General features: G+C 66.6%; 1 protein-coding gene across 1 annotated transcript; it reads right to left on the bottom strand.

Moving 5' to 3' along the window:
• Positions 1-127: 127 nt before the first annotated feature.
• On the bottom strand, positions 128-27,366 carry FAM207A (family with sequence similarity 207 member A). Its single transcript, XM_032357169.1, is given in 11 exon segments — positions 128-587; positions 1,541-1,606; positions 5,844-5,994; positions 9,649-9,717; positions 26,138-26,246; positions 26,423-26,482; positions 26,484-26,548; positions 26,551-26,710; positions 26,712-26,900; positions 26,902-27,234; positions 27,295-27,366. Coding segments are annotated over 10 exon segments (1,158 nt in total). The 5' UTR covers positions 27,067-27,234; positions 27,295-27,366; the 3' UTR covers positions 128-463.
• Positions 27,367-27,698: the final 332 nt, after the last annotated feature.

The raw sequence follows: 27,698 nt of genomic DNA, 5'->3' as shown, positions 1-27,698 counted from the left end.
GTGGGACCAGGTCTGCTGTCTCCGACCGCAAGACGGCAGCGGCCCAGCTCACCTCGATGCCAGGCGCAGGTCGGGAGTGACGCGGGCTTGGAGCCCAAGGGAGACACAGGGGGAAAGGGCTGGGGGGCGGGGCATGGGGGCCACGACCCAAGAGGAGCAGACAGGAGCCCCTGGGACCTGGGAGGGCAGCAGCCGCCCACAGAACCCGCCTGGACAGCATCTCGGGCTGCAGAGGAGCTGGGGAGGCGCAGAGCCAGCCGGGTGGGGGGTTGTGCCGAGGGACCCCAAGCAGCCCAAGAGCAGTCTGGAAGGAAGCCCAGGGACTGTGGGGAGCAGAGGGGAGTGCCCTCACCCCAACACCTGGGACCATGCCCTCCCTTCCGCGGTGGGCTCTCTGGCCGGGTTCGGGGCACGGACGGCAAGGGGCGGGTCCCTGGAGCTCCTGGGACGCCTCCAGGCTGCGTCAGAGCTGGCCGCCGCCGTCCAGCTGCACCTGCCGGGCCAGCTGTTGCCCGATGGCCAGGAGGGGGCTGGCCCTGTAAGCTGGACTGGCCAGCAGCTCCCGAAACCGAGCCCTTTCTTCATCCCTGAAAGAAGCGAGATTAGAGCAGGTCAGCAAACCCCGTGCCTTCTGCATGGGGAGCGGGGAGAGGGAGTGTATCAGCAGTACCCCAGCCCGGCTGCGCTGTCTCTGGGCACCTCGGGGCAAGCTAGACACTGGAGTGGGTAGGCCAGGCGCCAGAGGTTACACAGGGCAGAGTCCCTGGGGCCCGAGGGTGGCTTCAGGAAGGTGGGTGGGGGCAGTGGTGCCATGGGGGTGGGTGGGGAAGGCAGCAGGGCAGGGAGGGGGCTCAGGAGCAGCCTGGCTGGGTCAGGCCCCAGGGGGACTGGCCCCGGCAGTGGGGGAGGGAGTGGCTGCCCTGGGGCCCCTCGGGATCACACAGGCTCTGGAACCACTGTACCTAACCGCAGCTTTGAGGGACTGGCACCCCTGCCCACCCCCCAGGACGTGGGCTCCGGGCCCCCCACCCCCAACTCCGATGCGGAGCTGCTATTCAAGGCAGGAAGAAGTGGACACACGTGGGGAGGCAGACGCAGCCTTACATAAGAGGCGCCCTCTCTCCCGCGCTGCCGCCCCTGGGCCCGAGACGGGCCGTGCCCATCAACAGGCGCCTGGCGGGAGCTGGAGGGCTTCCTCCGGCAGCGGTCCGAGCCCTAGCGGTCCACAGAGGTGGCCGCCACTATCGCCATGTGGGTCTCTATGCCCAGCCAGCCCCCAGGTGGAGCCTGGGGTCACGCCGCCTCCCAGAAGCACAGGGGCGGGGCGCCTGGGCAGCTCAGTCAGTGAAGCCACGGCCATCCGCCCAGGTCAAGATCCCAGAGTCCCAGGATCAAGCCCCGCCTCGGGCTCCCCGGCCCAGCTACAACAGGCTGCTTCGTGCCAACGAGGAGCCACTGGCCAGAGGCCAGCCAGCCCCGGGAGCGGAGGGAGGACAGGAGCGGGCGCGCGCAGGCCCACCGCGGCGGCGGCCGTACTCACAGGAGCTGCAGCCTCTCCGCGGCGCTCATGCGGCTCAGCTCGGCGGGCCGGGGCCTGCGGCTCACCCTGCGGGGGGCACAGAGAAGCCAGTCAGCACAGGCTCCCCCCGACCTTCTCCCGGTGCGACGCCCCCGTCGCCAGCACAGTCGGCCCCTGCGGAGCGGGCACCAGCAGGCACACGAGGTGGCAGGAGGGGTGAGAACACCAGAGCCCCGGGCCCGCACCGAAATTTAGCCTCCTGCCCGGCAGACCTCGTCCTTTATTCATGGTTTCCGTTAAAATATGAATGAGAGACTCGTCTCCCGTGTCCATGCTCACCGCAGGCCTGCGGAGACAGTGGCTCAGAGCCACACACTTCCCTGGGCCACCGTGGACGCCCTGCCCGCGGCCAGCCGGTCACGCGCCACCCGCAGCCCCAGGCACCGGGGCTCCGCTCCGCTCACCGCCGTCCCTCCCGTGCTCACCCCGAGCAGGCCCCTCTCGGCAGTGGCCGGCATCTCCAGGCCCTGGATCCGAGCCCCCACCCAACACCCCTGCACCCCATCCACAAAAACGTATAATCGGACTGTCTGGGTGGCTCAGTCAGTTAAGCATCCGACTCCGGATTCTGGCCCAGGTCGTGACCTCAGGGTCATGCGACTGAGCCCTGCATCGGGCTCCGCACTAGGCAGGAAGTCTGCCCCACCAGCACCGGAGGCAGCGGCTCCGGACACCAGCTGACGAGGGATGACCCTTGGGACAACCTTTGTACCCCTGAAACCTCAGCGTCCGTGTCACACCAGCAAATGCTCTCCTGTGGGAGCACCCAGGAAACTCCCAGCTTTGCGGCTCTCCCGCAGGCAGCGGACCCAGCCCCAGCACTCGCCCGCCAATGTGCGGGAGCCCACGTGGCATGTCCCACCCCCCGGGGCCTAGCAAACCAAGCAGGTAGAAACCCCAAACGATGCAGACTCATCCAAATCCACAGCTTCAGGTGAGGCCGTGAAGTCCAGCTGGGGACGGCCCAGTGGGTCCCGCGGTACTATTCCTAGCCCGCTCTCCTTAGCCGCTGCTGGTCTGTAAGATCCGGGGTGGCTGAGCCGGCAGGAAGCACCCCCGACCCTGGTGGCTGACCAGGGGCACTCTGAGAATCCATGGCAGCAGCCTCAAGACGTGGCCAAGGCCACCAGGCCCACATGGGGTCCAACAGGTGGCTGGCCTGGTGGCTCAGCCACCCAAAGCTCCCCGGTCCAGTTTCAGAAAAGACAAGGTGACCTTGGCCTGACGCTCTTCGCAGAGAACGGGTTTCCTAGAGAACTAACCTCCCACCGAGGAACAGTGTCACTGTGTTGGTGCAACTGTGCACTGTGGTGTCCCCCAGATGGCAGGGACACCGCCTGGGAAGCTGTGCTCAGACGGCTCGGACCCCAGGCTCCCTGTGGCCCCCACCCCACGAGGCCACATCACGGGTGTGGGATGAGCTTAGAGCGGCCCAGGGCCTTGGTCAGGGTGGCCCAGTAGGTGACTGGTGACCCTTGTGCTTGGATCTGGGGGTCCAGGGCCACAAGGCCAGCCCCCTCCTGTCCCATCCCAATGCTAGGACACACCCAGAGGAGGGGGGACAACACACACTAATCAGCAGTCACCTGTGCCGTCTGCCTGCCTCCTAGACTCAGCCTCTGCTGTAGCCCGCCCAGCGCGGAACCTCCCCCTGGCTCCAGGACCCTGCCCCGGTGAGGCAGGAAGGGGACCAAACGCTCCTGTGACCACACTGAGGGCTTGGCCTGGGCTCAGGACCGCAGGGCTGAGGGGTGAGCGCCGGGGACTCTACCCCGTAAGATGGGGCTGGGGGCTCTCAGCTGGGCCTCAGCCGGCTCGGAAGCACAAGGGAGAAAACGGAAACGGAGGCCAAGCTCACCAGCCGCCTGGGGAAGGGGGCACCGAGCTCGGGGAGCACGGCTGGTGCTGTCCCAGGGCAGTCCCTGTATACTGCAGACGCAGACACGGGCTGTACCCTCACCCCACCCCGTGGGGACAGGATGGCGGGAAGCTCTGCATTTGGACCGTCCTGGTCCCCACCCAAGGGCCTCTCCCGTGGCTGACTCTGGCCCGTTCCCTTCAGCCTGCTGAGTTCTGAGTCCTAGGGAGCGACTAAAACTAAGGGTGATCCTGGGGACCCTCAGACTCCAGGCCAGTGTTACAGGGAAGCTAGTCCTGCGGTGCCCGGCCGGCTCAGTCAGTGGAACATGCGACCTGGTGTCAGCATCGTGGGTTTGAGCCCCACAGTGGGTGTGCACATTGCTTAAAAATAAAATCTTGGGAAAAAAACAAACAAAAAGGTTGGTCTTGTAAACCGCTGTGGTACTTTTGCAGGAATGTGCTGGGGGCGCACACAAAGCTCCTCACTCCCGCCACAAGACAGACCGGGGCGCTCGCAGAAAACGCTGATTCCAGGATCAGGCAGGACCTGCCCCGGGGGGGCCCTAGAGCACCAGGCAGAGCCAGAAGGGAAGGAGCCCCCACCCTGAGGGGCGTGTCAGAGGGACAGAGGAGCCACCTGAAGGGGCTCCCGGTGGCCAGAGCCGGACCCGTGCCAGCCGCAGAGTGAAGTCGTGCTGGATCGCAGCCCGCACGGTGCGTAACTACCCACGAGTCCGCACTGACATCGTCTGCGGCTCACGCGCGCTGCTACCGAAACGGCAATTCCTCCTCCGAAGGAGACCCCCCAGTGTCCGCACAGCCGCTCTGTTCTCGGGAGTGGAGTGTGCCTCCCCCTCCTCAGGGGTGGGCTGGGCCCCAGGGGACGGTGCAGGGAAGGGAAGGAGCCACGTGGGGGGGACACCCAGCAGACCCACCCCCACCAGGTGACCACGGCCCACGTGAGCAGGGACAGGTGCCCCAGCGCCCGGTCCCCCTCCGCGCAGTGCGGATGGGAGGAGACGGACACTTGCCCTCTGCGGTCCTCCCCGCCACAGCCCCTGGCCCCGGTCCACCCACGAGGAACCGCCATGCGGACCCCAGCGAGGGGCGTCTCCCCAGGTGCCTGACTGGGCCTCCGCCCAACGGTCAGGGTCCTCGGAGGGATGGTCACAGCCAAGAGGAGACGGAAAGGGACGTGACTGATGTCGCGTGGTGTCCTGAAGGGATCCTGGGACAGATGTTAGGGCAGACTGAGGAAATCTGAATAAACCGCGAGCGTAATTCCATCGCTCTTATCCACGCTGGCTCCTTAACGGCGCCCGGCGCACACGGAAGCTGCCGCTGACGAGGGGCTGGTGTCGGGGCCGTGGGGCCTCTCAGTGTTTCTCTGTAAACCTGAAACTCTTCCACAGTAACGTTATTCCAACAAACAGCCTCCCGGTGCCAAGACACACTCGAGGAGGGACAGTGACCCTGTCCAATAGGAGGCGCAGCGGGAGACCAGCTGGGGACCTTCCCGCACCCGGAGTGCCGGAAGCCACCTCAGCTACGGCCCAGCTCGGCACCCAGGCCGCGCGAGGCCACGCGCTCTCCCCTCGGCGGCCGGCCGGGTGCTGACGCGGCTCTTCTTCCCCGCCGGGAGCCCCGAGCACACTTTTCAGAGGAGAAAGCTGAAAGCAGGGAAAGAACACTTGACCGGGGTCTCACGTTTTATGAAGAACCCGGGGGATTTCTCTCTCGGGCTCTGGCTCCATCCCTAGTCTCAACCGTGAAGGCCACTCCCTGACTCCCTGTCCCGACCAAAGGTTCTGGGTGCTTCCATCCCGGGGGCCGGCCTGGGATCTTCCGACTCTGCGGCCTAGTGGCCCCGAGCTTGTCAGACACCCCCCTGCCAAGCCAATGCAGCGGGGCCCAGGGAGGGACCGCAGAAGGACTGGCTTCCCTAGAGCACACGAGTCCCCGGGAGGCAGGAAGCACTACAGGAGCGCGTGCTTCCGGGACGGGCAGCTGAAGGCCGCGGGTGTGGTGGCAGGCGGGGTCCCTGCGGGTGAGCCCCGCAGCTGGAAGGACCGCGGCCCTCCCGGCTAAGCCACTCCGAGGCCCGCAGCGGAGAAGGCCGACAGGCGCCCCTCGTCCACACGCCGGCCGGGCCGCTCGCCTCCAGAGGCCCCAGGGCTCCTAGCCCCACGTGGGGGAGTCACCACACCACATGCCTGCCTTAAGGCTCAGGCCACGGGAGCGAGGGCTTCTGCACCAGCAAGGTCAGGCGCTTCAGCGGCCTCTGCCTCCCCCTGGCCCCCTGCCGGTTCTTCTCGGGGCTCTGGACACAGGTCAGCGGCTGCCACCCCGGAAGGGCCGGCCCCATCCTGGCGCCGCAATCCCCAGGCCGCAGATGGACACTCACCCCCGGGCTCGGGGCTGCCGCGCACCCGCCTCCAGCTCCAGCAGCTCAGGGAGGGCGTCTCTCAGGGGCTGCAGGTCCCCCACCACCACCGCGGCCCTCCGTTTCCGCTCCGCCTTGCGCTGCCGCTCCGCCAGCTTTATGGCTTCGATTTCTGGGGGGACAGAGGACAGTGGGTTAACGAGAGGAGCAGAGAGCAACGGACGAGCACACGAGCGACCGGCTTCTTCCCTGAGCAGGGCCGGGAGGCAGCACCTCCATTCGGCCGGGGAGGCCGGAAGCAGGCCGGCAGCCTAACGGCGAAGGCCAACACCGAGCTGCACACACGGGTGCTCCTTCTGAAAGGGACGCTGGCTCGGCGGCCTGTGCGTGGCTGCTGCATCAAAGGGGTCGAGGGGACCCACAGGAACAGTGGGTCACGGAGGGTCACGCACGCCTGTACTCCGCACGCTCCTCTGGGGACGCACCAGCAAGGAGAAAGTGGGTCCCCACATATGGGAGCAGGCATCACGGGACTCCCAGAAGGCACTGCACAGCGGTCTGGGCCTCTGAGGGGGCAGCGCAGCCTCTGGGAAGGGGGCCCTGGGGTAGGCCGGGGGCCAGCATGGCTGAGTGGAGAACAGGGAGCTGGAGGAGGAGCCCGCACCGGCAGGCAGGGCAGGGCCTCCCCGCTGGAGGAGGAACGGGGGCAGGGCCTGTGTGGGGGCACGAGTGGGGCAGGGCAGAGGGAGGGGGAGGGGAAGGCGCAGACTCCCTGCTGAGCGTGGAGCCCGACACAGGGCCACGTCCCGGGATCCTGAGACCAGGATGTGAACCGAAACTGAAAGGTGGACACTTAACTGACGGAGCCCCCCAGCTCCCCAAAGCCTGGGGATTTGATTTTCATTTAGAAATATATTTTACAACTGCTAATAAAATACGTGCTCCAACCAGTGTGGCTGGAGGCCAACTCCCAGGCAAGGCTGCGCCCCAGTCACTCCCCCGACTCCCGTGTCCACACCTGCCGGCCGACGAGAAGCCCAGGGGAAGGTCCCCAGAAACCAGGTGTGCGGCGGACAGCACGTGACCGATGGCCCCTTGCATCATGCACAGCGCAGCTGGGTCCCGGTCCCTGCCCCCGGCCTGGGAACCACTCACACCCCTTCCATCACCGCTCCCCAGAGGCTGGAGCCCCTGCCCGACAACGAGAAGACACGAAACGTGAGGTGAGGAAGATGAAACGTCCTCTCCCTGTTTGGTGCCGTGATTTTCATGCAGAAAGTTCTAAGGAAGCTACAGAATAACTATCAGGACACACGACTTTAGCGCCGTCAAAAGGATACAATATTCTTAAAAAGCCATCTTACTCCCTAAGAGGGCTGCTGCGGGAGGGGGTGTGGAGAGGGCAGTTGGGGGACAGACACTGGGGAGGGCGTGAGCTACGGTGAGTGCTGTGAAGTGTGGAAGCCTGGCGGTTCACAGACCTGCACCCCTGGGGCTGATAATACGCTATATGTTAATAAAAACAGTAACAAAAAAGCCAGGTTATTTACTAATAGAAAACTAGAAAATGAATCTTTCAAGAATCCCGTAACTGTAACTATAAAACTGTCAGTAACAAGCTTAACAAAACAGGACAAAGACCCAGGTAAGACCTCTACTGAGAAGACTGCGTGACGTCGGCAATGGAAATTAAAGAAAGTCCACGTTAAGTGGAGAAACAGACCGTATTTGTGAATGTGAAGATGCGGTTGTCAACACGGCAACGCTCCCCAAACTAACCTATACACTCAAGGCGCCGCAGCCGTAGCCGGCAGGGCTGTCGGTGGGGCGGGAGTCACGCAGCCGGGGCACCCACGGCGAATTCCACACGGAGCCACCACGGACGCGGCCCCGCACTGAAGAACCGGGGAGGAGGACGTGGCCACGTGACCCCACGGCCTTCCCCACAGCGGCATCAGCCAACAGCGGCGCCCCCAAGCCGAACCAGGCCCCGGAGGCCAAGCAAGGTGCACGAGGACACGGAAACGAGCAGAAGAAGGAGTGGAGTGGAGTCTCCTCGACAAACTGCGTCCAGGGACGGGGCACCCCCACAGGGACAACGAGCTGTGGCCAGTCCTGCACGCGTCCACACGAGCTCCCCAAGATGGCCCAGAAGCCGAGCCAACCGAGCGAGGGGGCGGTCGGAGACGCAGGACGGCATCTTGAGGACTGGAGATCGGGCGGTTTTCCTACACGAGACACACACGAAACAACCGCGTTAAAAAAGGTAAACCCAGCGCCACTTCTGTCCGCCCCGAACACAGTGCGGGTGAGAGCGCGCCCGTCGCGTGCGGGAGAACGTCGGCAAGAGCGCTGGACGCGGCGACGGAGGCGAGGGACCCCACGAACCCACACCCGGCCGGGGCGCCCACGCCGCGCACAGGTGCTGTGGCCGGGGCAGCAGGAACGTCCGACCCCTCCAGACAGACGTCCGGTCGCGGCTTGTAAAACCGAACACGCACCTGCCTGCGGCCTGGCGCCCCGTTCCCAACTAGTCCTCACGGAGAAACGGCAACACGTTCCACAGGAGACCGGAACCGACGCTCGCGGCCGCCGTCCTGCCAGCGGCGAGGAGGAGCGAGGAGCAGGCGTCCGGCAACAGGAAAGCGGCCGCACACGGCGCACCCAGATAAACCCTCCCGGCGAGAGAGGGGCCCGGGCCATGGCCCCACGCGGCGGCGCGGAACCTCCAACCGTCCCGCAGAGGCAAGAAACGCGCGCACGCACCGAGCACACCCACGAGGCCCGCTTGCTGGCCGTTTGCCGCCGTCACGTCCCAACCGCGGACTCAGAGAGGCGGCAGCGGTCACCGCCGGGGCCAGGGACAGTGGGGACTAGTGGGGGACGCAGGGGGCTTAGCGGGGCTGCTGCTCCGCCTCTCTCGGGGACTGCTGGCACCTGCGTGTGCGGCGGCCCACGGCCCAGCCGTCTGTCGGAGGCTGGCTTCTCCCCAAGGTGAAGAGAACCACCAGCAGAAACGGAGCTGCAGCAGAGTCATTCGGGACAAAGCATCCTGACGTCTGCAGGAGTCCACGGAGCAACGTGTGGGAGGGACCTAGGTGGTGGACAGATGGGCAGGAACGGACAGAGGAACAGATGCGGTAAAGAACAGTGTCCAGGGGCGCCTGGGGTGCTCAGTGGGTGAAGCCTCTGCCTTCGGCTCAGGTCATGATCTCAGGGTCCTGGGATCGAGCCCCACATCGGGCTCTCTGCTCAGCAGGGAGCCTGCATCCCCCTCTCTGTCTACTTGTGATCTCCATCAGTCAAATAAATAAAATCTTTTTATAAAAAAAACCTTCAGGGAAAAAATTAATTCTAACCATGAGAGAACATACTGGATGTAACAATTCTAAAAAGTCAAGAAAACAAAAAAATATTATAAGCAAATAAAAATAAAAGTGAGCAGAACCACACTAAAATGAGAATAACAAGAAACAATTGCAAAGCCTCATAGGAAAGCCCTTAGCCAACCACCAGCACACATTCAGCAGCAGGAAAACGCTCCAGACGGGACACCCGGCGCGGTGCGGCATCTGCCGGAGGCCCAGGACCAAGCCCCCGTAGACAGGCCGGGGGAAGGGAGGAGCAGGGGCCCCAGGATGGTTCTGCCGCGAGACCCTCACGACAGCACCGTCCCCTGCGCACTGACGAGGTAGCCCTGCACACGTGGAGCCCAGAGCCACAGTGCTTGGGGAGGAGGGGTCAGGGCATGGCTCCGGGCCGTCAGCTACCTGTGCAGGGATGGGGGCCATGGGGACAGGGGCACAGGGGCTGGACACGGACTTACTCTGCAGCCACCTCTCACGCCGCAGCTTCAGCTTCTCCTTCTTGGGTAAAACCGCCCTGGGCTCTGCACCTGCGGACAGAGAACACACAGGGGTGAGCGGAGTGCTCCGTGCCCACAGCGGGGAGCTGGTGCTGTGCATGGCGGCCCAGTGTCAGGCAGGGCCCCTGACCCCAGGAGGACCTCCGGCAGGCAGCCCAGAGACCCCACACAACTCACCAGGAGGAGGCATGCACTCTCCGCTCGGGAGAAGCCTAGTGGCACGGAGGAGGAAGCCGACGGCCCTGAGCCCTGGCACCCTGGAGTGGAGGCTCACGGTTCCACCCCCCACTTGCAATTTCACCCCCACCCGTTTGCACGGGCGCTGCCCAAAGCCAAGGGTCTCGGGTGAGTCCTGTCGAAGCAAGAGATGGTCCCAGATCTTGTCACTGATTCTACCAAGACAGTAAGAAAAACCCACTTCCGGGGCGCCTGGGGGGCTCAGTGGGTTAAAGCCTCTGCCTTGGGCTCATGCCATGATCCCAGGGTCCTGGGATCAAGCCCCGCATCGGGCTCTCTGCTCAGCAGGGAGCCTGCTTCCTCCTCTCTCTCTGCCTGCCTCTCTGCCTCCTTCTGATTTCTCTGTCAAATAAATAAATAAAATCTTTAAAAGAAAGAAAGAAAAACCCACTTCTCCTCACACAGTGCCTTCTGCAGGGGGTCGGCTGTCCACTCTTGCCTGCCAGCATGGGAACGTGTCCCCAACATGTCCCTGGCCTGGCCAGTCCAGGGTCACAGGGTGAAGACTGCCCCGCACGCCCTCTCCTCTGCCCCAGAACCCCTCTGTCACCAGAACACAGGCCAAGGGCGGACCCTCCCACCACCCGCTCCCCCCAGCTCAGGGGGCGGGTGGCCTCCCCACCCCATCAGCCCGCCCTCACCCCCATGTATGCCCGCACACCCCCATTTTATGGACTAAACTGTGCCCCCAAATGCACACGCTCATGTCCTGATCCCCAGGCCCTCGGAACGCAACTGTGTCAAGTCACAGTCTTTCCTGAGGGCACCAGGGTGGCCGATCCAAGTGACTGGGCTCCTTGTAGGAAGAGATGAGGTCACAGACACGCACAGGGACGACGACACGAGGATGTGGGGATGACGGCCATGTGTGCACCCACGAGAGGCCTCAAGAAGACCCGCGCCAGCCAGCATGCTGACCTCAGATGCCCAGTCCCCAGACCGTGAGGGCTACTGGTGTGGAGTCTGCTCCAGCCACCTGGACGGACCCCCACATCCATCTGCTCAGGAATAAGGCAAAGCCCTGCTTCCACCATATCAGCCAGGCAGCCGACCCGCGTGGCCCTGCCCGCCCAGTCCCCACATGGACTACGGAGTTACTGGGGGCAGGCACGGCGCCACCCATCGCCCCCAAGGAAAGGGGCGCCCGTAACGCTTATTCACGAACTACCTGAAAAAGCCTGCTGACCTTTAGGAGCACTGGGCACCTGTCAGCGACCCTACGAACTGGCCCCATGTCAGAGGGGGCCGAAATCCCGGGGTCCCGGAACAGCCGGGGACGGGGACGGGAAAGGAGCGTGCGAGTGAGCCTAGCGGGCCTCCGCAGCTCGGCAGCCCCGGGCTGGACCCTCGGAAACTGCACCAGCTGCCCTGGGACGACACTGCTGGAGGGTCACGGAGACACAGGACGCGGAGCAAAGCCTGAGCCACGCGGGTACAGGTGGAGCCTCTCAGAGGGCTCAGAAACCCCCTCAGCCCTGGCTGCAGGACACGGGGCTCTCCCCCTCAGCAGCCGGCCAGGACGGGGTTGAGACAGAGGAGCCCCTGCCCCCAGCAGGCACAGAGAGCAGGAGGGCAGCACCTGACGTCCCTGACCCAAAGCGGACCCCCAGCTGGACAAAGCCGGTCGGGAGAGCCCCGAGGGTGCTCGGGCAGGGCCTGGGGGTGCCTCAGACGGCACTGCGCCTCCCCTTCTCCAGGCCCCTCCTTCTCCAAGGGCAGGACGTCAGGATGGGCCTGGAACCACACGCCGGGCAGCGGGACCCCCACAGAAGGAGGGACCTCTCATCAGGTACCGAGCGCCTCGAGCCTCTGTGTTCGAGGGTGAGCTGGTGGCACAGACAGCAGGGCTGCTTCGGGCGCGATCGGGACAGTTGCGACGCAAACCCCGAGAGCCCGGCGGTAAGCCTCTGGGATTCTTCCAGCCGCGGGAAGAGAGGCTGCTCACATCGCCAGAGCTGCCACAGGCAAGACACGCAGGCGTCCCCGGGCTCTGTGCACCGGAACCTGGCCCGACCTGGGTGGGGCAGGGGGGCACAGCGTGGCTGCCAGGCTCCGGTGCACAGAGACGGAGCGGTCTGACTGCTGTGTGCCCCACAGCAGGGCCGTGGCACGTGGAACACAGGCTGGGAAGGCACGGGGCCAGGAGCCACCGGACGCTGCAGAGCGCGTCTGCCTCCCGTGCGCTCTCAACACAGTGCGGTCCCAGCCCGGCTCCGCTTCCTTGGCTTTCACGTGGCCTGAGCCCAGGGCACACGCCACCCAGGGCACAGACTGAGTCACGTGCGTCACCGATGCAGCTCGACTTCCGCCGCTCTTCTGGCTCACTCGGCAGATCTGTGGCGTCTGACGAGAGCGCAGACCAGGAACGTCAAAGAAAGGGGTGCGTCTGCTAAACGAGACTCTTCGTCTCAGAACCCGGGGCCCCCAGGAGGATTTAATCCCTTCTCCAAGAGTAAGACCCTGCACGCTCTGGCCTTGCGCCGGAACTTCCAGACTCACGGGAGCTGACCTACTTTCCTCCTCGCGGCCCTGACACCCCCAAGCCCCTGCCGAGAGCGGAGGCATTGTGTGACTTTCCGGTCACCCTCAGCTGCTCAGAACAGGGCGGGTGCGACAGGGTGGACAGAAGGGGCTGCAGGGCGCAGACCCCAGGTACCACTGCTCCTGAGATGCCCCAAACCTGCTGTGCTGTCCAGCCCCACGTGCGGGCCTGCTGCGGGCCACAGAGGGCATCTCTGCAGCCCCATGCAGGCGTCAGAGGCCCCTGGGAGTGGGGGGATACGTCCACATGTCCCAGTACCATGTTGAGCCACAGACGGGTGATGACAGTACCCACTGTGGGGTCAGAGGGCACCTGATTGGGGTGTAATCCTGGGCAATGGAGGCCAGTGTTGGGAAGAGCTGACGCACACATCCAGTGGGCAAACGCAGGCAAGTGGCCTCCCAGGGAAGCCTCTGACCGCAGAACGTGCAGACAGCTCACTCTCACACGACCACGGAATACTGGGCCTCCCAGCCGCACGGCCTCTGGCTGACACACAGGCCACGCACACGGTCCCGGGCGCCTGTGCCTCGACCCCACCCCAGGGGCCTCAGCCCAGCAGCCTGTCCCCATGGCACCACGGAAACAGGAACCAAACATGCCCTCACTGTAAGACAGCGGAGCACCTGCAGAGGGAGGCCCCCAAGGACTAGACCCCCCAGGGCATCTAGAGGGTTCCAAAGCCCAAGCCCCCAAGGACTAGGCAACGCCCTTGCTCTGCGCGCAGGCTACAGCCCTGGAATGACACAGACCAGAGCGCAGGAGGGGAGTGGTGGCCGGTAGGCCGGGGGGACAGACCCTACGGACAAGCCATGGCAGCACAGGCCTCAGAGAAGGTGGCATCTGGGGGCATCGGGATGGTCTGGGCAGCCAGAGCCCGAGGCTGAGGGAGGCCAGACAGCTGCCCGGGCACACCTCGCTGCCCCTAAACGGTGTCAGACCTGGAGCGGAGGCAGCCCCGGAAGAAAGAGAAACACCGATCCTGGGGAGAGGCAGCCTTCGTACGGGAGACCGTCACACACGTGCCGGAGAGGGAGGCCGTGGAGAACCCTTGAGCGCCTCCAGCTGCGTCCACCCCAACCTAGTGGCTTACAGCACACCTCCGTCCCCCTCCCGTGCCCTCCGCCCCCAGGCCCCGCCGGTGTCTGCTCACCAGAGCGCCCCCGGGGCCAGAGCCAACAGCTCAAGGGGACCCGCGCTCGGCACGGGCACCAGGGGCTGAGACGGATCAGTAGACGCTCAGGAGGACACGGCGGCCTGTGCAGGCCTAGCACCAAACCCCTGCCACGGCCCCACATCGGGGCCCCCCTGGGCTCAGCCCTGGACACGCCACCCTCACGACTCCAAGCAAGGACACCTCCCCGGGCAGACGGGAATCCCCACAGAGCTGCCTGACTGTGGCTTCTGCACAGCGGCAGGGCCTCTGCCACAGGGGCCGGCTCTCGGGGACACTAGCTCACATCCTACCAGAGCACCCCCGTTCTGCTCTGGCTCAGTTGCTCCTGCCCTCCTGCGGTCGCACGGCTTAGAGGGTGCCGATCCACAGGCCCTGTCCCACCTGACGCCCAGTAGGCTGCTGGGTCATGTCACAAAGGGAGACATGGAGGCCCAGGAACTGCCCAGAACCAGGCGAAGGGAGTGCAACAGGCACCTCCCGCCCCGGGGCCCACAGACGGGAGGTGCCCGTTGCACCCCTGCGCCTGGTTCTGGGCGCGTGACCCAGCGAGCAGCGAGTTCTCACCTCCAAGGTCAGAACCTCTCTCCAGACCGAAAGTCAACACTCGAAACAATCAACGCGCTGACCGTGCTGAGCAGGAGGAAGGGCGGCCTCCCGCCCTGCTGTGCCCCCAGCCGCCCTCCGGGCCTCGCAGCCCCAGGGTCGTGGCCTCAGCGACACACAGAAAGGGCTCTGGGCACCCCCAGGGACAAAGGGCAGGCACAAACTGGGGCAGAGGCTGCTCCACAGAGAAAAGCCGACGGTAAGATGCGGCTGGAGCCCTGGGTCCCTGGCGGCAGAGACACGATGGTCTGCTCGTCCGTGTGAGCCGCTCGGGCACCACGTGCTGGCGAAGCCCCGGGCCAGAGGCAGTAATGCCCAGTGGGGAGCCCACATCGGCCGGCCCAGCACTGCGCTGGTGCCCGTGGCCCACGCCACCGGCGGTGAGCTGAGGGGACATGACATGGTGGCGCGTCATCCCAGGATGGACGTCCCAACGGAACCGGAAGCTGAATCGATACATAATTTGCTTCTCCACAAACGACATCAAGAACCCGCTCTCTCTCCACGGACAAGGATGTGCGAGATCCGGGCACGGGGTCCGCAGCGGCTGCAGCAGCGACCGGCGTGGCCGAGGCCTCGCACGAAGGCACCCGCGGTGACGCGCACACCCCCCCACCTCGGCGCGGGCTGCCGACACATGGGGGGGAGGGAGCTGTGCTCCCGCCGGTCCCGCTGTGCATCGAAAGAAGGTCCCAGGGCATGAAATACAGAAACCACAGCACCATGAAGGAGCCATAAAGAGCGCAAACGAGCCACGAAACACAAAGAAAACGTCCATCGGGCCACATACGAGACCTGTGGTGAAAAAGCTCTGTGACCTGCCGGGGCCACCTGCCGAAAACAGAACAGGCTGCGTCCTTGCTATGTAAAAAAGCTCTTCCGAAAATAGGAAAGACAAATAAAGGAACGGAAAAGGTGCAAAGCGGGTGCCTGCAGAGAACCACGGCTCACGGAACTTCAAAGGAAGCGCACGTTTTACAGACTGGCCCCCGCTGTTCGCCCTTGACATTAGCAGAGACCTACGCGTGCGCCCGCCAGCTCAGACCAGAGGCAGACGCCCACACGCAGAGCAGGGGCTCCCACGGGCAGCGCCTTCAGAGGGGGACGAGGCAGCGCCTAGTGACCTCCGCTGCTCTACGGGCTCCTCACGCGCAGGCGCACTCACACCCTGGGCCGCCGGCGGGGACTTGCAATGCAAACCCGGGGCCAAAGGGGCCATCCAGCTCCCAAAGCCACTGGCGGGTTTTCTAAATGCTGCACGTGGTCCCAGCAATTGCCTGGCTACATCTGCAGAGGGGGTTAACGAGCGCGCACTGTGGCCGGCAGACACGACACGCCCCGCAGCCCGGGGCCCACCATACGACAAACCCCGACAGCCTAGCACAGGAGCGGGCATGCCGCGTGCTACAGGGCCACATGCCCACGCTCAAGGACACGTGGGGGCCGGGGCCAGCCACACATGCAGACGACAGAACAGAGAAGCCTGCAGGGGACAGCCACGCTAGAGTCCCTGCACAGAGTGTCCACGCTCGTGTGTGTCACGCCAACCAGAGGGCAGTGGCGGGACACCAGCGCGAGGAAAGGCAGTGAGCTCTCGGGGGCACGGGCGGGTGGGCACTGGGGGCTCTGCAGGAGGGAGAGGACGGGCCGGCGGCGGGAGATGCAGCCAGACGTGGACCCGCGCTCCCCACCCCAGTCTGAGACAGGTCACCTACCACCGACGGTGCAGATAGATTCTGTTTTCTTCATTTTCCGTCTAATTAATTATTGACACTGCACTCTGCGAGCAGCCGGCCCTGTAGAATTCTTTTTAAAAAACAAAGATACGGAAGAACCGGGGACAAATTTCCCTAATCAGAAACAATGTCTGGGAAGAAAAGTGACAAGACTGTTCCCCAAACAGGCCACATCAACGTATTCTCAAAAACAACCCCCGCCAAGGTTTACTGCTAAAACACCCTTTTTGTTGGGGAAAGCCGTCTCCCACCAACGAACTCCCAGATGCCCCAAACTGTTGCAAATGTCAAAGAGAGGACTCAAAAACCCTTAGGACCAACTTCTACCATAAAGACACATGGTGACGCGTGGCCGTCGGTGGCGTCGGTTCTGCAGCCGCAGAGCTGTCCTCCTTCAGGGGTGACCCTGCCAGCCCAGAAGTCTGACAGGAGGGAACCAGGCAGCACCCACGGGCCAGAGGGGAGGGGGCTCCTGGGGGGACTCGGGCCAACCTCGGTGTCCCCTCAGGGCAGACTGTCCTGCCAGCGCCTGGGCCCCATCCCCAGCAGGACGCGAGTCTGCTCCTCCGTCTGCTCCTCCCACGACCCCTTGTCCCACCTCTGCCAACCCGGCCCATGTCGCCATCGCCTTCTGCAGGCCGCTGTCAGGGGAGACCCAGGGGGAACCCTCCACATGACCAGGCGCTAGAGGGCCAGCAGGCAGCACAGCTGCGCTCCAAGGACGGAGGCAAACGGCTCCTCCTCACGGGCTCCTTTCTCTGAGGGAAGGAAGCCTGCAGGGAGGCCGCCACCCCGAGATGTTGGAGCCCAGCTCGGCCTCCCTCTGGCAGGGGCGGGAGGCCTCAACGTCTGGCAGGGAGAAAGGGGCCAGTGGGAGAGGTGCCCCAAGGACACCCCACGCAGCACCCGCCCGACATGCTCCGGGGCGTCCTCCTCGCCTCCTCTCCACAATCTACGACCGTCCCACAGCGGGGACAGGCCAGGCCCGGCTCCAGGCCCCTTGCCAGACAGGCCCCGCAGCCCCTCCCTGAACGTGGCGAGCACCGAGCCCGTGGAGCGGACAGGGATGTCACAGACACAGGCAAGCGCGGGGGACACTCAGGCTCAGCGGTCACGGCACATTCACTGGACAGTATCTCTCTCTGAGTGGTAGGGACGTGAGGACCCTTCGTCCCCAGGAGAGCGGGAGGGCCCCGACCTCAGCGTCCTACCTGAGCATCTTGAGTGGGCTTTGAAAAACCCAGCAGCGCGCAGGTGCTCACAGGGGGACGGCCGCCGGACCCACAGCTCCAAGCACTGACAGGGCCGGACGGTCCCCACTCAGCCACGGGGACGTGAGTGACAGCAGACGGCCCCACGAGCAGCAGACACGGCCCCCTTCCCACCAAGCGCAGAGCGCCGGGTTTTTAGAAAGCGTGAGCCGCGTGCTCGACGGCACCTCTCCAGCCTGTCTTTGCCAGTACGCGACACCCCTCAGGACACGATGAACCCTCAACGGCCAGAGAGCCCCACATGCCCCAACGGGTCCAAAGACCGTGGCCGGAGGACAGCACCATAAAGACCGCGTCCCCTCTCAGTGGGAAGGTTCGGGAGTGGCGGGAGCAGAGACAAGGCTCTCAGGCGGTATCCGGTGACAGAGGAGCTCCAAGGGACCCGCCGGCAACCACAGCCAACTTCCGCTGACGGAGGAGCTCCAGGAGCCGAGGTGGCGCACCATCCCGACACTGGGCCGCCACTGCTCCGCGGGCGCAGGCCAGCCTCCCATGCCGTGCGTGGAGGCAGCGGTGCGCGAGCCGTGCAGGGGGCGAGCAGGGCGATTCCGAGGGCCGCTCCCACAGACGGGGCCGGCGGCCCCCCCAGCCGACGACGGGCGGAGGGGCCCGTGTGCTCGGAGAGCGGGAGACCAGCTCGGCCAAGCAGCCACTGGCCGCGTCCGGAAACGGGGCAGGTGGCACCTGCTCTGACCAGGTCAGTGCGTGGGCACAGCTGGGTCACAAACACAAAACCCCACACAGGGACACAGAGATCCAGGGAGCGCGCTCTCTGGGTAGAGAAGGAGGCGTTGACTTTTCCAGAACGCACACGAGCTTCTCCCCTTAGATAGCGTTACCGTTCACAAAAGCGGTTTCAGAGGGAGGCCAGGCCCTGACTTGCGCGCCTCCGCCTGGGCACCCCTGGTGGCTCCCCGGGTGGCTCCCCTGGTGGCTCCAGGCTGGGGATCGGGGCATTTGCTCACACATCAGCTCAGCTTCACAGAGCGGGGACCTCAAGTGGCACCAAGCGAAGGGGCCTCCTCTGCAGCCTGGCCCCTCCCGCTCCCCCCGATGCCAGAGTGAGCCCCGATCTGCCTTCCCGCCCGACTCTCCACGCTCTGCACCCCCAGGCGTGGAAAGTCCCGGCAGCGAGACACTGGCCCCCGAAGGGCTGCCTTCTCCCCCAGACACGCGTCAGCCATTCCGACGACGGACAAATCCAACAGCCTCCTCCGGTCCGACGAACGCTCAGCCCGCCGCGCTGCCGGGAGGGGCCGTCTTGACGCGCTCGGGGACAGAGCAGGGGTCGTCCTGAGCGCTCCCTGTCACTGCTTGGGCCACACCCTGCAAGCCGAGCTCTGCAAGGATGACCTCACAGGGCCCCCCGGCGGCCCTCCTGCCAGTGAGGGAGCCCACCGCACGAAGAAACCAGTGGGTAGGACGTGACAGAGCAGGCTGGCTCCCCCGACTGCCCGCCAGCCCGGCAGAGGGTCACCGGAGCACGCGGGGGCCCGGACAAAGGCGGCTGCCCAGAGGAACACAGCCCCAGCCCCAGCACAGGCCGGCCCAGAAGCGGCGGCGCGCAGCCCACTCCCGCGTCCCCACCCTGAAGGGACAGCCTCTCATGGCTGCCCGAGGAGAGCTCGGCCTCGCAGGTCCGCGACGACGCGACCACAACAGCAGACTCCGGGCGCGTCCTCATACCAGCCACTGCCCACTGGCATAGGAGGCGGCTCGGGCGCATGTCGGGGTGGGACGGACGCCCAGAGCCTCCGAGGAGCACAAACACGAGCACCGCCAGGGCTGGAGCCTGATCCGGACCTGGACCTGGGGCCTCAGCCAACAGGCACAGCAAGGCCCCGCAGCGAGGCACCCCCGTGGCCCGACTGTAGAGTGGGGGTACGGTCCCCCCAGTCCCAATCCTGGTCCTCTTTCCCACTGCCAGGCGGGACCTTGGACCCTAGTCCTGCGGGGGGGCTGCCGGGCTCACCCCGACGGTGCCCTCTGCTTCCCCGAAGGTAGACACAGGGAGACACGGACTCCGGAGCTACACTGGACCAAGCCAGGGACCCCTGTGACACGTGGGGCCTACACCCTGCTGTGGCTCCCACTGACTCTGGGAGCCCGGGTGAGCCCAGCATCCCTCCCCCACCCGCTCTGTGGGCTGTGCAGCGCCGCTGGCACTTGGGTCATCACGGCTGGGCAACAGTGTGGGACAGGGCTTGGGCTGGGGCTCTCCGAGAGGGGCGCCCGCGAGATGGCCTGGAACCGGGCAGGGAGGTGCCGGCTGGAGGGCTACCCCAGCCACCTGCGGGGTAAAAACTGGAGCTGGCCAGGCCCTGCCCGCCGCACGCCCTGAGCCCAGGCTGACAGGCGTGGGTGTCCTGCAGACACTCACCGTCCCACACCTACCCTGCTCTGGCCCAGGAAAAACACCTCCTAAGGCCACCAGGCCTCCTCCAGCGCGGACCTCAGCCCCCAACCCACGCTCAGGGCTGACGGGGTGGGCACAGAGGTTCCGGCCGCTCAGCCCAACACAGGCACAGCCCACCCCCCATCAAAGCACAGGAACTCAACGGGTGCAGGGCCAGCGGCCACTCCAGGCTGCTGGGACGCTGCCGTGCCCCCAGCCCCACACCTCAACCCTCTCCGCACAGACGGCGCACCAAGTCCCCGCACGGCCGGGCTGCAGGCCGTGGGCATCAGCCAGGCCCCCCACGCTTCACCCCCCACGAGCAGCCTGTCTACAGGCTAGAAGGTCCTGGAAGTGAAGCGGCCGTGGCTTGTCCCAAACTGGGAAAAAGGGGATTCAAGCACAGGACCGAGGCCTCCCACTTCCTCCTCCAAGCACTGAGGACAGAGGGCAGAGGAAGCGGGACGCAGGCCCCAGGCCCCAAGCCCTCGGAGCAGGGCCTTCCGGGCTGCCTCCTTGACCCTGCCCTTCCCTGCTTCCTGTTGTTGCAAAGAACGGGCTGGAGGCAGACCAAGCCGCGGGCAGCCCGACGGCGGGCCCCTCCCTGCGCCAGCAGTGCACAACCGTGACCGCAGGTCGGGTGCCGTCAGCACTCCAGCTCCGTGGCCCCGTGGAGACCAGGGGGCCCAGGGCCAGAGAGCCTGCCTCCCCGTCCTCCGCACGGACAGGCACACAGACTTCTGGGCCCCGAGAGTCACGGTGCCTCTGGAGGCAGTGGGTGCCCCTCCCTGGGGCTGGGCAAAGGCGCTCCCGCCCCACAGGTCACGGGAGACGTGGCCGCACTCCAGACCGCCCACAGGCAGGTGCCACGCACAGCAAGGAAGCAGAACGGCCCTCTGGCTCCCGGACCTGGCAAACACCGCCAGCCCCTGCAGACCTCCGAGACCCCCTGCAACGGTCTTCAGGAGGGCCACAAGGTCACGGGGGAGTCGGACACCCCCTCGGCCAAAGCAGTCCCTGCGCGGCCACCAGCAAGGCCCCAGCCTGGCCCAGAGCCGTCCCCGCTTCCCGTGCATCCCACGCGGGCGGCGTGAGGCGAGTAATGAAAACCTTCCCGGGGGGTAGTCTCGCCCCTACCTCACAGCTGGACAAAAAGCTGTGAAAGTCTTCGAAGGGGAGAGCGTGACAGAATCCCGGAAGAAAACGCCAGGAAGCCGGGGCGTCCGTGCACAGACAGGGTCCCCGTCTCCCTAAGGCAGGGCCAGCCGCCCGGAGCCAGGCTCGGCCCCGGCACACGTGGCTCTGCCGCCCTCTGCTGAGCAGACCGCGCGCCGGCACCTGCTCCAGCCTAAAGCCAAGGTCGCGGGCCTCAGACCCACCAGCCCGCAGGTGGCCTGGTCCGCTCACCACAGCCACCTCCCTCTCTCCGCCACAGGCAAGTGGGCCCCGAGAGCACGTCCCGGCAGCCTCCAACCGCCCAGCGCCCTGGCCTTCCAGTGGGCTGACCACGCTCTCCGGCGACGCGGACACCCTCCCCCCATCCACTCCCATCCCCGACCAGGCCTGCCCTCGGGCGCCTGCTCCCCTGGCTTGGGTCTGGGGGCCAGCACCACCCACCCCAGGCCACACGCCCGAGTACTGACCCAACACTCTGCGCGCTTACGTGACAGCAGACGGGGCCTGTAACCTGCACCCGTCGAGCACAGAGAACTACACAGGACAGAGAACCGGCAGAGCGGTGTCCTATGCGGGGGAGGGACGCAGGAGCCAGACGCCCCGCCCCCCGGACCAGCCGTGGACCCTCAGACAGACATGGAGGAGCTTCGAAACCACGTCACACACAGGTCCAGGAGCCCACAGAGCTGGACCCCCAGGCTACGCCGGGTTCTGCTACTGGCAGACGTGGGGTGCCATCTGCAGCAGGAACTGGGGTGACCTCTGGCTCTGCACCACAGCCTCCTGCCCCGGGGATGGGAGACGAAGCCACAGCAGCACAGGAGCCCCACAGCCCACGGCACAGAGTCCGGGGGGAGCTCAGCATCCCTGCCGGAATCACAGGGCGGCCCACGGAGGCAGGACCCGGCTCGCGGCCAGCAGGCTTCGCAACGACGCTACGTACAGGCTCCGGGGAGGCGCCAGCCGCAAAGCCCCCACACGGTCGAGGCCGCTTGGCTGTGAGCACAAGTGCGCACCAGGGCAGGGAGCTGCACGCGCACACGCAGTGGGGACGAACGCGGGGACACAGTGGGCCAGCCCCCCGCCCCCAGCGCCCCCCGCACGGGGACCACACCCGCCGCAGGGCTCCCGCGGCAGCCAGACAGGCAGCACTTCTGCTGGTGACTCAGCCCAGGGCAAGGACTCTGGAAGGACCGCGTCTGTGCTGATCCGGGCCGGCAGGCACCCGCGCCCTCGCGGCCCAGCACGTGACTGAGCGGCAGCCGAGTCCTCGAATGCCACCTTCCACAGAACCCGCGCCTGCCTCAGGTCACCAGCCCCGGTGCAAACCTGGGGAGCCACAGAGCGCGTCAGGACCCAGGGCGCCGGTCAGTCAGGAGACAAGGGGATTCAGGCCAAGACGGAAGAGCTGCCGGCAGGGAGGGAGCCCCGCGTCGGGGGGAGGCCGAAAGCCGCCACCTGAGCCGCCTGGACGTGCCAGGCCGGCAGGGAAGGGGCCGCGGCTTCGGCAGCCCCAGCCGGGCGGCGACAAGAATCAAGCGCCCTGGCCAGCACTTCCCACCTGCCCACCTGCACCGAACCAGGCAGGACTCGGAGAGCAGACAGCACGGCCGCCTCCGGCCTACAGACCTGCAGACCCGGCACCCTGCTGGAGGCCACCAGCTCACGAGGCCCTGAGCACACACCCCTGACCGGCAGCAGCTCGGCCTCAGGCGATGTCCACTTCAGGGTCCGAGGACCCGGGCTCTTTCTGAGGCCCTCTCGGCTCTGCTGACTGCAAACACCGCAGAGCTCCCGACACAGCCCGAGCACTGAGCTCCACACCCCAGAGCCCAGGCCCTCTCATTCTGCTCGTGTTGCTTAGTTTTCTGTGTATGATGACGTGTGACATCCTAAAATGTCACCCTCCTGGCCGGGGAGAGGCCACGGACTAGCCAATGCCCGTCTTCCGTCTCCTAACCACCACCCTCCCCAGCACTTCTGCCCCCGAGGCCCACTGTGCCGTGCCCCCGGCTCGAGGACCCGAGAGCAGAGCTCACGTTTCTCCCGAGCAACTCCTGCCTCTTCCTGGGACCCCATCTGACTGCCCGCCCCATAAAGACACGGCAGCACCTTCCCCGTGGTGTTCCGGCTCACACCACCCGGACGTGCACTGTGCTCTTCGCTGGGAAGGAATGTGGTGCCCTTTCTGGGTGGCCACACTTTCCACGTGGTCCGGCATTTTCTACCGAGCCCTCGGACTCAGCTCGAGGCAAGAGGTAACGGAGTTCTTCCCCGTGAGCACAGACACGAGCGCAAGGCCCCAGCTCTGCGGGCGGACCTGCTGACGTGCTAAGGGGCCGCCACTCTGGGGGCTCCCGCGGGACCCCAGCAGCTGCCAGGACCCCGTCAGGTCAGGAAGGACGTGCTCATGCAGAGCGAAGAACCGAGAAGACGGGCTGGGCTCTACGGTCTGCAAGCGGCCCAGGAGAAGACGGGACAGGCTCCTGTGCCCTGCAGCTGCCAAACAGGACCCAGAGGCTCCTGGCCAATTCCTTGATGTGGAGAACAGTGGACGGCGGCGGCAGCAAGGTCCGGCAGGTCCGGCTGGGGTCCCCGTGATGCTGGTGGGCATGCGGCCTCAGCGGCTCCCGCTGCTCAGGGGAGGAGAAACATGGGATGAGAGGCCGCCGTGCCCCGCGGGGAACCCCAGAGGGAGGCGCTGCTGTCACTCTCGCTCCCGGACGGGGCTCGGCCCTCCGAGCTCCGCAAAGGGAGGGTCCGGCGCCCAGACCAGCACCTCACCTCCTCCCGTATCACCCGCGAGGGAACACGGTACGCGAGCCCCTCGCAGGCACGGCAGCGCCGCCTGGCCAGCACGGTGAGACGCGCCCCAGACCCTCCCAGGCAGGCCACGTGGCACGCCTGCCCGGCAGGTGCCACGCTCAGCCGACCCCTAAGTTCAACGGGTGCCCCGATCGCCGGCAGCCGCCACCGTGGACCGGCAGTGGCCGAGGCAGGACCAGGCTCTGTCCCACAGCTCCCACCGCTGCTCGGGGACTCCGCAGCACGGACCCTCCTCCCGCCCTTTGCCCCGGGTCCTCACCTGAAGCCAGCCCCTCACAGAGCCCCCACAGAGTCCCCAGTACAGGCAGGCTGGAGGCGGGCGCAGGACTGGGGGCCCCGGGGAGCCCCGCCGACCCCCCCGTCTCAGGTCAGGGGGAGCCCAGGTGCGTGCGTGGACGCGGCTGCTGCTGACAGCGGTTCCCCAGCGGCCGCGGGAACAAGAGCCTCCACCGTACCCCGGGACGGAGCGGACAAGGGCCCAGGGCGCGTCGCCGCGGCAACAGGTCTGGCTGGGTCCAGCCGCTTCGCTGCAGGCTGAGTGCCCCTTGCTACCTTGGGCCGCTCCGCTCCAGCTGTCAGCCACCGACGGGGCCGTGACGAGCACACGAGGAGGTCACAGCGCGCGCCGAGTGGTGCCCATCTCCCGCCTGCTGCCCGCCCACCCCGCGGAGGGCTCAGCCCATGTGGACCGGACTGGGGCCGGACCAGGACGCCTGAGCCCGCCCCACGGGCAGGAGGCAAAGAGCCGCACAGCCACCACGGAGGCAGGCAGAGCAGGGGAGAGGCCACAGGGTGGCACAGGGTGGGGGTGGGGGGACGTGGGAAGACCGCGTCTGTCCGCTCTCTGGAGGCACAGTCCACGCGGTGACTCAGAAACCCCGAAGAGCGACCCTGAACACAGAGCTCTCCCCCAGGGCCGAGCGAAGGGGGAGAAGCCGTCCACGCGGTCAGACGAGAAGAGAACGGCGCGCGCGCTGGTCAGCGACGAGGCCTGAGTGCCCGTGGCCCCCGCGTCCCTGCGGAACCCCAGGGGCTCACACCGGGGCAGGACGCAGCCCGGGCTGCAACCCACCGTGTGGCAGGCGTCCTCCAAGACAGCCGAGGGCCTGTGAGGGACGAACCCGCCCCGTGGGCCGCCATCAGGCGTCCCGCAGCAGACGCGGAAGGGAGCCCTCCCTCCCAGAGCGCCCCTTCCCCGACTCAACGCAGAAAATCCTGAAAACGACTGCAGGGGTCCCTGTCCTGGGACGTCTTCTGGCTGCACCTGCACCAACGACCCTTCCCCCGCTAAGTTCTCCTGGATTTACCCTTCTTCTGTGCCCTTGGAAGCCTAAGGATCAGCCTCCACGCTAAGACGGCAGAGAAGCCGCAGTTCCGACGGCCCCGTGGGGTCACCTCTCACGGAGCCTCCCCCGGGCGATACCCTCTTCCTCTCGTCTGTCCTCTGTTGGTTTACTCAGCTCCTGGCCGAGAACGCAGGGCCAGTCCCCTACAGGCGTCCGTGTACCGAGAAGCCAAGGAGATGGGGACGGCCCGTCTCCCCGTGGAACAGTAACGCCCACACGGCACGGCGTGCGCAGCCCCAGGCTAAGGGCCCGACAAGCCCTGGGAAAGGCGGGCAAGCAGGAGATGGAACCCGACCGCTGCTAAGACCCGAAGCCACGCGATCACCCGACACGAGAAGAGTTCAGAAACGCGCACGTCCAACGGACAGAGCACCGTGAGGCCGCAGGGACCCGCGCTGACCGCGGCACGACACAAAGACTGGCAACTCTCACGACCGAGGCAGAGCAGGACTCCGGCAAGGTAAACCGATGGGCGGACCCCAGCAGAGCAGGATCCGGTCTGCGCAGGCAGCCCTGCCCTGCACGGGTTCACACGCCGCCATCGCCCAACCGCCCCGCTGTGCGTGTGCAGCCCCCGGGGCAGTGGGGAGGCCTCCCTGCAGGCGGCGGCAGCGTGCCCTGTCCAGGCCGGAGCCCACCGCGCCCAAGGGCTGTGACCCGCAGCAGCCCGTCAGAGGACACCCAGCAAAGTCCCGCACGGGGCAGCACGCTGGGGAAAGTGACCTGCCCCACGCCGGAGACATGGCACGATACAGTCGGGCAGGAGCTGGGACGGGACGGGGGTCCCCGGGCGCACCCACGTCTACATGGACATTCTGAGGACATCACGAGGGCGTGAGCACCGCGAGCTTATCTGATGATGGACGCGTACCCGCTCAGGGACGTGTGTGTATTTCGACAGCCCTGCAAACGCACGCGGAAAGAACGTAGGAGCAGCACCGAGCGTCAGCGTGCGGCGAAGAGTGGTGCGTACCGGGGTCTTTACGCCGTTCTTCCTCCTACAGTGCAGCTTAAAACGCTTCCGTTCCGAAAACACGCGCGGGTTCGCTGACCTCCCCCTGGCCCACGCGTGAGTGTCTCGGACGGGGCCTGGGGCCAGAGCTCCGAACAGCCAGGCCGCAGCCCCGCGTTCTGTTCTCACCTCTCCTGATGGAGGCAACACTCCTCGCGTCCGGGTCCAGCTTCTGCACCAAGGCACTGGGGTCTATCTTTGTCCCGGCGAAAATATCGGTGCTCGCGAAAGCCCATTCCTAAGGAGGAAACAAGCCCTAAGATTTCTCCAAGGCTCCGGAGTACACGCGCGGCTGGTCACGCCGCAGGGAGAGCCCCCAGTGGGGTCTCCCAGTGGGCCAGGCCGGGTCAGCTCCTCCATGGAGAGCCTGGGGGGGGAGTCACAGACCAAGACAGGCCTGTGGTGAACACTGACCAGCCTGAGCGCCAAGGTGCAGGCCGGCCTGCGGCCCAGAGCCGGCGCCTCCGAGCTCCCGGGCGGGAGGGAGTCCGTCCACAGGAGACGTCAGAAAACTCACAGGGACAGCGCTGGGGCCTGGAGGCAGCTGGGAGGGGGGCACGGGAAGGCGGCCAGGGAGCCCTCCGGCCAGGGAGCCGCGCAGCCGGTGAGGGCCGCCTGCGGACCCGCGTGGCCGGGGCACACACAGCCAAGACTCCCGTTTTCCCACGCGGCCACCCGGGCACCGTCACAGCGCAGCGCCGCCGCTCACGGCCTCGGACGTCCGGAACGCCCCGTAGCAGGCACGGGCTGCGCGGCCGGCTGTCCTTCGGGACCTGCGGGGCCGCCCAGTGACCGGAAACCGCGCGCTCCCGGCCGGAGCAGCCCCTGCAGCTGCGTCTCCACAGGCCGCCCCGGGTCTGCCCACCGTCCTCCAGGTCTGGTCCGGCCCCCTGCACACTCCAGGCGCCCGCACCCACAGTCTGCACGTGACAGCTCCACGCTCCGCCGGGGGGTCCGGCTCCGAGGGGACAGCGGCTCCCGCGGGCCCTGCGGCTGCCTTCCGAGCCGGTCCGGATCAGCACGACTCTGCCTGCGGGGGGCCCCTCCGGCCTGGCCATCGCGGGGGTGGGGGCGGGGATGGAGCCGGGGCTGCAGGGGCGCCGCCCTCCGGCCCAGGTCACCGGCTCCCCTGCTCGTCCCTCTCCCGCCCCCTGCTTGTCCCCCCTCGCCGTGTCCCCGTCAGGGAGGTAAGCGACGGGGCAGAGAGCGCGACCACCGCCTCCCCGCACACCGTCGGCCGGGGAGCCCACGGCCGCGTCAGAGCCCCGGACCCGCGGCTTGGGCCCGGCCGCGCGCTGGCCCCCACCCCCCCCAGAAGCCCCTCGGGAAGGGCCGCGGCGGCCAACGACCCCCCCACGGGCGCCGGCTCCGTCCGAGCCGAGCCCGAGCCCGGGACCCCGCCCGCCCCCACCTGCGGCAGGGGACGCTGAGCCGCCCCCGCCCGTCATCGCCGCTGCGGCCGCCGCGCGCGGACCCCGACGCCCCGGCGCGCGACCTCCGGCCCGAACCGCGAGCGCCCCGAGGGCCGGGCCGCGGGACCCTGCTGGCCCCGCTGGCCGGACGCTGCCGCGTGGGGCGGGGCCGGCGGTCGCGGGCGGCCGGGCCCTGGACGCTCGTTGACCGGCGCGACCCGTGTTCCCCCCGGAGACCGCGCGGCTCGCAGGCGTCCCAGCGCCCGCCGCCCGCGCCT

The sequence above is a fragment of the Mustela erminea genome, chromosome 1, assembly GCF_009829155.1.
Source record: "Mustela erminea isolate mMusErm1 chromosome 1, mMusErm1.Pri, whole genome shotgun sequence".
NCBI lineage: Eukaryota > Metazoa > Chordata > Mammalia > Carnivora > Mustelidae > Mustela > Mustela erminea.
Note: the sequence above shows the minus strand (reverse complement) of the source record. Positions and strands in the feature narration are given on the sequence as shown.